The 8,483-nt window shown below is 45.0% G+C and overlaps 1 protein-coding gene across 1 annotated transcript; it reads left to right on the forward strand.

Annotated features, from left to right (window-relative positions):
- The first annotated feature begins 4,349 nt into the window (after positions 1-4,349).
- On the forward strand, positions 4,350-5,012 carry LOC123191645 (uncharacterized). Its single transcript, XM_044604306.1, has 2 exons — positions 4,350-4,580; positions 4,659-5,012. Exons 1-2 carry the CDS (start codon positions 4,350-4,352, stop codon positions 5,010-5,012), a joined length of 585 nt encoding a protein of 194 aa, XP_044460241.1.
- The last annotated feature ends 3,471 nt before the right edge of the window (positions 5,013-8,483 follow it).

An 8,483-nucleotide genomic window follows, 5' to 3' on the forward strand; every position in this document is an offset into this window, starting at 1 on the left:
ATCGTTATGTTCTCACCCTCACTGATGATTTAAGTAGGTATGGGTATATCTACTTAATGAAACACAAGTCTGAAACCTTTGAAAAGTTCAAGGAATTTCAGAGTGAGGTTGAAAATCAACGTGATAGGAAAATCAAGTTTCTACGATCAGATCGTGGAGGAGAATACTTGAGTCACGAGTTTGGGACACACTTAAGGAAATGTGGAATAGTTTCACAACTCACGCCGCCTGGAACACCTCAGCGTAATGGTGTGTCCGAACGTCGTAATCGCACTCTGTTAGATATGGTGCGATCTATGATGTCTCTTACCGATTTACCGCTTTCTTTTTGGGGCTATGCTTTACAGACTGCCGCATTCACTTTAAATAGGGCTCCGTCGAAATCCGTTAAGACGACACCGTATGAATTATGGTTTGGGAAGAAACCTAAGCTGTCGTTTCTAAAAGTTTGGGGATGCGATGCTTATGTCAAGAAACTTCAACCTGAAAAGCTCGAACCCAAATCGGAAAAATGCGTCTTAATAGGGTACCCAAAAGAAACTATTGGGTACACCTTCTACCTCAGATCCGAAGGCAAGATCTTTGTTGCCAAGAATGGGTCCTTTCTGGAGAAAGAGTTTCTCTCGAAAGAAGTAAGTGGGAGGAAAGTAGAGCTTGATGAAGTATTACCTCTTGAACCGGAAAATGGCGCAACTCAAGAAAATGTTCCTGAGGTGCCTGCACCGACTAGAGAGGAAGTTAATGACAATGATCAAGATACTTCTGATCAAGCCCCTACTAAAATTCGAAGGTCCACAAGGACACGTTCCGCACCAGAGTGGTACGGCAACCCTGTCTTGGAAATCATGCTGTTAGACAACGGTGAACCTTCGAACTATGAAGAAGCGATGGCGGGCCCGGATTCCGACAAATGGCTAGAAGCCATGAAATCCGAGATAGGATCCATGTATGAAAACAAAGTATGGACTTTGACTGACTTGCCCGTTGAGCGGCGAGCCATAGAAAATAAATGGATCTTTAAGAGGAAGACAGACGCGGATGGTAATGTGACCATCTATAAAGCTCGGCTTGTCGCTAAGGGTTATCGACAAGTTCAAGGGGTTGACTACGATGAGACTTTCTCACCGGTAGCGAAGCTGAAGTCCGTCCGAATCATGTTAGCAATTGCCGCATTCTATGATTATGAAATATGGCAAATGGACGTCAAAACGGCATTCCTTAATGGTTTCCTTAAGGAAGAATTGTATATGATACAGCCGGAAGGTTTTGTCGATCCTAAGAATGCTGACAAAGTGTGCAAGCTCCAACGCTCGATTTATGGGCTGGTGCAAGCATCTCGGAGTTGGAACATTCGCTTTGATGAGATGATCAAAGCGTTTGGGTTTACACAGACTTATGGAGAAGCCTGCGTTTACAAGAAAGTGAGTGGGAGCTCTGTAGCATTTCTCATATTATATGTAGATGACATACTGTTGATGGGAAATGATATAGAACTCTTGGACAGCATCAAGGCCTACTTGAATAAAAGTTTTTCAATGAAGGACCTTGGAGAAGCTGCTTATATATTAGGCATCAAAATCTATAGAGATAGATCGAGACGCCTCATAGGTCTTTCACAAAGCACATACCTTGATAAGATATTGAAGAAGTTCAATATGGATCAATCCAAGAAGGGGTTCTTGCCTGTGTTACACGGTATGAAATTGAGCTCAGCTCAATGTCCGACCACGGCAGAAGGTATAGAAGAGATGAGCGTCATCCCCTATGCCTCAGCCATAGGTTCTATTATGTATGCCATGCTGTGCACCAGACCTGATGTTAACCTTGCCGTCAGTTTGGTAGGAAGGTACCAAAGTAATCCCGGCAAGGAACACTGGACAGTGGTCAAGAATATCCTGAAGTACCTGAAAAGGACTAAGGAAATATTTCTCGTTTATGGAGGTGACGAAGAGCTCGTCGTAAAGGGTTACGTCGACGCTAGCTTCGACACAGATCTGGATGACTCTAAGTCACAAACCGGATACGTGTATATTTTGAATGGTGGGGCAGTAAGCTGGTGCAGTTGCAAGCAAAGCGTCGTGGCGGGATCTACATGTGAAGCGGAGTACATGGCAGCCTCGGAGGCAGCACATGAAGCAATATGGGTGAAGGAGTTCATCACCGACCTAGGAGTCATACCCAATGCGTCGGGGCCGATCAAGCTCTTCTGTGACAACACTGGAGCTATTGCACTTGCCAAGGAGCCCAGGTTTCACAAGAAGACAAGGCACATCAAGCGTCGCTTCAACTCCATTCGTGAAAATGTTCAAGATGGAGACATAGAGATTTGTAAAGTACATACGGACCTGAATGTAGTAGATCCGTTGACTAAACCTCTCCCTAGAGCAAAACATGATCAACACCAGAATTCCATGGGTGTTCGATTCATCACAATGTAACTAGATTATTGACTCTAGTGCAAGTGGGAGACTGTTGGAAATATGCCCTAGAGGCAATAATAAAAGCATTATTATTATATTTCCTTGTTCATGATGATTGTCTTTATTCATGCTATAATTGTGTTATCCGGAAATCGTAATACATGTGTGAATAACAGACACCAACATGTCCCTAGTGAGCCTCTAGTTGACTAGCTCGTTGATCAACAGATAGTCATGGTTTCCTGACTATGGACACTGGATGTCATTGATAACGAGATCACATCATTGGGAGAATGATGTGATGGACAAGACCCAATCCTAAACATAGCACAAGATCGTATAGTTCGTTTGCTAGAGTTTTCCAATGTCAAAGTATCTTTTCCTTAGACCATGAGATCGTGTAACTCCCAGATACCGTAGGAGTGCTTTGGGTATGCCAAACGTCACAACGTAACTGGGTGACTATAAAGGTAGACTACGGGTATCTCCGAAAGTGTCTGTTGGGTGACATGGATCAAGACTGGGATTTGTCACTCCGTATGACAGAGAGGTATCACTGGGCCCACTCGGTAATGCATCATCATAATGAGCTCAGAGTGACCAAGTGTCTGGTCACGGGATCATGCATTACGGTACGAGTAAAGTGACTTGCCGGTAACGAGATTGAACGAGGTATTGGGATACCGACGATCGAATCTCGGGCAAGTAACATATCGATAGACAAAGGGAATAGCATACGGGGTTGATTGAATCCTCGACATCGTGGTTCATCCGATGAGATCATCGTGGAGCATGTGGGAGCCAACATGGGTATCCAGATCCCGCTGTTGGTTATTGACCGGAGAGTCGTCTCGGTCATGTCTGCTTGTCTCCCGAACCCGTAGGGTCTACACACTTAAGGTTCGGTGACGCTAGGGTTATGAAGATATGTATATGCAGAAACCCGAATGTAGTTCGGAGTCCCGGATGAGATCCCGGACGTCACGAGGAGTTCCGGAATGGTCCGGAGGTAAAGAATTATATATGGGAAGTGCTATTTCGGGCATCGGGACAAATTTCGGGGTTATCGGTATTGTACCGGGACCACCGGAAGGGTCCCGGGGGTCCACCGGGTGGGGCCACCTGTCCCGGGGGGCCACATGGGCTGTAGGGGGTGCGCCTTGGCCTTCATGGGCCAAGGGCACCAGCCCCACAAGGCCCATGCGCCTAGGGTTTTCCCCTAGGAGGAGTCCTAGTGGTGGAAGGCACCCCTAGGTGCCTTGGGGGGAGGGAAACCTCCCCTTGGCCGCCGCCCCCCTAGTAGATGCCATCTACTAGGGCCGGGGCCCCCCTGGCACCCCTATATATAGTGGGGGAGAGGAGGGACTTCACACACCAGCCCCTGGCGCCTCCATCTCCCCCCGTTACGTCTCTCCCTCGTAGTCTCGGCGAAGCCCTGCTGCTGTGACGCCCTGCATCCACCACCACGCCGTCGTGCTGCTGGATCTTCATCAACCTCTCCTTCCCCCTTGCTGGATCAAGAAGGAGGAGACGTCTCCCGTCCCGTACGTGTGTTGAACGCGGAGGTGCCGTCCGTTCGGCGCTGGTCATCGGTGATTTGGATCACGTCGAGTACGACTACATCATCACCGTTCTTTTGAACGCTTCCGTGCGCGATCTACAAAGGTATGTAGATGCATCTAATCACTCGTTGCTAGATGAACTCCTAGATGATCTTGGTGAAACGAGTAGGAAATTTTTTGTTTTCTGCAACGTTCCCCAACAGAATGTTCATCACCGGAGGTATGAAACTTTGCATTACAATGTCAATTATTGTTGTCTTTTTTTAAGCATTGTTGTTTACTAGTTATTTTGTCTATAGGGGTTCCCTTCAATCTAGCAAGAAATCCTTACTATTGGGAGTCCTACAATTTTATCGCAAAAAATGAAATGGGTGGCTATGTGCCTCCTGGATATAACGCATTGAGGACAACCTGTCTTGCAAAAGAGAAGAAACATGTTGGGAGGATGCTAGAGCCCCTCAAGTCCACATGGCCGCTCAAAGGAGTGACTATTGCGACTGATGGGTGGGCTGACCCTCAAAGGAGACCAATTTTGAACTTCATGGCTGTGACAGAGAGTGGTCCAATGTTTCTAAAGGCGGTCAACACTGAAGGGGAGGTAAAAACCTAGATTAACTCGTTTTTTGTCTCTTTTTTTATAAATTACTTGCTGATTGTTCATTGTCTTCAATGGTAGACCAAATCTAAGCAATTTGTATTTGAGAGGATGAAGGAAGTGGTTGAGGAGATTGGATCCGAGAATGTGGTCCAAGTGATCACGGACAATGCATCCAATGTCAAAGGTGCTGGATTGATGATCCAAGCAAAGTACACCAATATTTACTGGACTCCTTGCATTGTGCACTGCCCCAATCTTGTGTTGAAGGAGATATGTGATCCAAAGATGCATGATGAAGACTTTGAAGTTCTTAACTTTATAAAAGAGGTTTCCGAACTAGCTCTCTTTGTCAAGAACTTCATAATGACCCATGGCATGAGGTTGTCAATGTTGAATGAGTTTAGCAAACTTAAGTTTCTTCACATAGCATAAACCAGATTTGCAAGTGTTGTCATCATGTTGAAGAGGTTTCTTTTAATCAAGGATGCACTCACACTAATGGTGGTTCATGCAAATTGGGCTAATTATAGAGAGGATGATCCTCCTACAGCTCAAAGGGTGAAGGAACTTATTTTGAGTGATGTGTGGTGGGATAAAATTGCATACATTGTCTCTTTCACCTCACCCATATATGCAATGATAAGGCTGACCGACACGGACAAACCATCTCTCCATTTGATATATGAGATGTGGGACGACATGATGGAGAAGGTGAGTGATTCTTTTAGCTTTCTTCATCTTCATTTGGGAATTATTGATGTGTATTGCTTGCTGATTTTAATTGTCGCCATGTTCATAGGTGAGAGTTCCTATTTATCGTTATGAAAAGAAGGAGCTCAATGAAGATTGTGCTCTCTATATCGTTATCAAGAAAAAACTTCTAAAACGTTGGAAGAAGAGTAGTACCCCCCTCCATTGTTTGGCTCACTCGTTGAATCCGAGGTTTGCTCTTTATATATGTTTGTCATTTGACAATCTCAAGTTCTCAACTTTAAAAGGTTTGCTGATTTTATGTTGTCATGTTAATAGGTACTACAGTCCAAATTGGGTTGGGGCAGTCCGTGGCCGTGTTACCCCCCTTGATGATAATGAGATTTTTCAAATGAGAAACCAGTGTTTGCAGAAGTTATTTCCAGATCCAAATGACCACAAGACCGTCAAGAAAGAATTTGCGGATTTTGCTCTAATGATGAATGATTTCCAGAATGCAGATTCAATTGAAGATAGAGATGATTTTGAACCAAAGCAATGGTGGGGCACTCATGGAGGAAGCACAAAGTTCTTGAAAAGTTTGGCATTGAAGTTACTTGGTCAGCCTTCATCTTCGTCTTGTTGTGAAAGGAATTGGAGTTCATATTCCTTCATCCATAGTTCCGAGAGAAACAAGCTCACTCCTGAACGTGCTGAGGATTTAGTGTTCTCACATAACAACTTGCGTTTGCTTTCAAGACAATCTGAGGCTTATCATGCTGGGCCAAGCCGGATGTGGGATGTGGGTGGAGATGGGGTTGAGAGCTTCACTGGTGTTGGCATCCTTGAAGGTGCTAACCTGACACTTGATGAACCTGAATTGGAGGCTGAGATCATGAATGCTCTCACTTGAGTTCCTGTTGTTATGTTGTAATGTATTTTCGACTATGGGTCTATGGTCACATGGCCTTGTATCTTCCTGTTCCTGTTGTTATGTTGTAATGTACTATTTGACTGTGGATTCCTTTTTATCATGTCAACTTAGTGAACTTTTGCATTATTTTGCTATGGTCATTGAGAATTTAGAACTGAAACTTGCTGGAATTTGTTGGAGGCTGAGATCAAGGAAGTTTATATTAATTTCATCATTTGGTATGCTACTGCCCCAAGCCAACTTGTTTACAACTTCACTTTTCATGCTTATCTATTTCATATTATCAAGTCTAATATCATGTGATGTATTTTCTATTTTGCAATCACCATGAGGAGTTGAGGGCCTGGATGATCATTCAAGAGTGAAAAGAAAGGAGGCATGGAAACAATCAGGCAACCAATAGGCGGTATTTTGATCCCATCTCACACATTTTATTATGTGTGTTTTAATTACATGTCATTTTATTATAGTTTATATATGCTTGCCGTATAGCCGTATTGTTGTTTTTAGAAATTGCCGTATCCCGTATCGCCGTACCGGTATCGCCGTATCAGTGTCGCCGTATCTGTGCTTCGTAGCCTGCCGCCAGCGGGCATGGCGGCAGCAGCACGTGTCCCGAGCTGCCGCCTCGCGTAGTGGCGGCAGGGCCCACCTCCTGTCTCCCGTTCCGATCCAGCTCCCGCTCGGCATAACTAATCCAATGCATAGAGTAGCTCATTGCTAAACCAATGCATGTGTCAATATGCATTGCTAAACCAATCCGGCGGCAGGTGCCACGTATCGGCTGGCGCGCCTATCATCACGGTTGAGGGGGTCTTTTTTGTCAGTTTTATCTAGAGGAGGTCTTTACTGGCAATTTCATTGAGCAGGTGATCCTTTTCGACAAAAAATTGATTCTACCTCCGTTCCGGTTTAGACTACCCATAATAAAAGTAACATAGATAGTAGTAACATTACACATATCTAGGTTAAATAAATGATGTGGCATGCAATAAATAAATAAAGAGATGAAAATAGTCACATAGCTAATTACTACTAGTATGCGTAACATCACACATATCAAGGCAAGATGTGTATATAGCCTAATAAATGAAGTGTTGTACATACTATGTTACTCCCTTCATTCCACAATGCAGTGCTTCCTCTATCCACGTGCTTTGACTTTGACCGTAAATTTAACTATCAAGACCGATTGCGGCGGGGGCAAAAATTGTATCAGTGAATTCGTATTTGAAATAAGTTTTCAATTATATTATTTTTTCTCCCGTCGCAGTTGGTCTCGTTGGTTAAATTTATGATCAAAGTTAGATCTCGAGAAATGCGAGCGCACTATATTTTGAAATGGAGGAAGTATTTTTCATCATAGAGGTAGTAACATGAGAAGTGCAGGGCTGCATGCAGCGGCATATGAACGCACGACATCAACGATGCATGGCCCTTCGCGATTCGCATCAGCATGGCATGCTAGTTAAAGTATAGGAAACGGTGGACTTCGGGATGACAACGTATATGCATATTAGATTGGAGCACGCTGGCAGTACGACCTGACAGTCTGACATCAAGGAAGAACACTCTGCAAATGGCAGTACAAGGCTGTTGCCTGAAGCACTGTGTAACGTAACCTTTTCTTCCTATTTAAATACCATGCACCAATAAGACAGAGTGCACACTCGCACACGTTGTACAGCAGGCGGGCAGCAATGAAGCAGAGGGAAGGCCGAACGTGAAGATAGACGACGTGGAGTTCTGTGGGACAGCTTTTCCCCTTTCCCCTGCTACAGTGACTGCCGGATGGCGAATTTGGCGATTCTGCCGATCTACTCTCCAATCCTCATCATCTTCTTCCCTGATCCCTGATTCCAACATCCACCTTCCTTTCCTTTATCTTTCTGGTCGCGCAGATCCACTACTGTGTCCTGATCCATCCCCAACTCCTTTCCCCTTCGTTTCTTCGATCCTTCCGGTGATTCTTCCAATTCGCCGGTTCGGCGACTTCCTACGCGGCTTCTGGACACCTCCTTGCGAATGGAGACTGGCTGTGTTGGTGTGGATTTGGTGGAGTTGGAGAGGTGGAAGGCACGGGCGTCGCAATTCGTCCACAGCTCGCAGAATCCAGCGCGAAGCTTCAGGCTTTTGCGGGACAAGGTGGTGTCCTTGTTCGGGTTGGGGGACTTGCGGCTGCCAATCAAGCAGGATCGACGAAAACCATATCCTTGTTCCCTGACACCAGTGGCATCAGATGTGCATGCTTGTGTGCGGGAAGATACGATTGAGGTGCA

The sequence above is a fragment of the Triticum aestivum genome, chromosome 2A (genome assembly GCF_018294505.1).
Source record: "Triticum aestivum cultivar Chinese Spring chromosome 2A, IWGSC CS RefSeq v2.1, whole genome shotgun sequence".
Lineage (NCBI taxonomy): Eukaryota > Viridiplantae > Streptophyta > Magnoliopsida > Poales > Poaceae > Triticum > Triticum aestivum.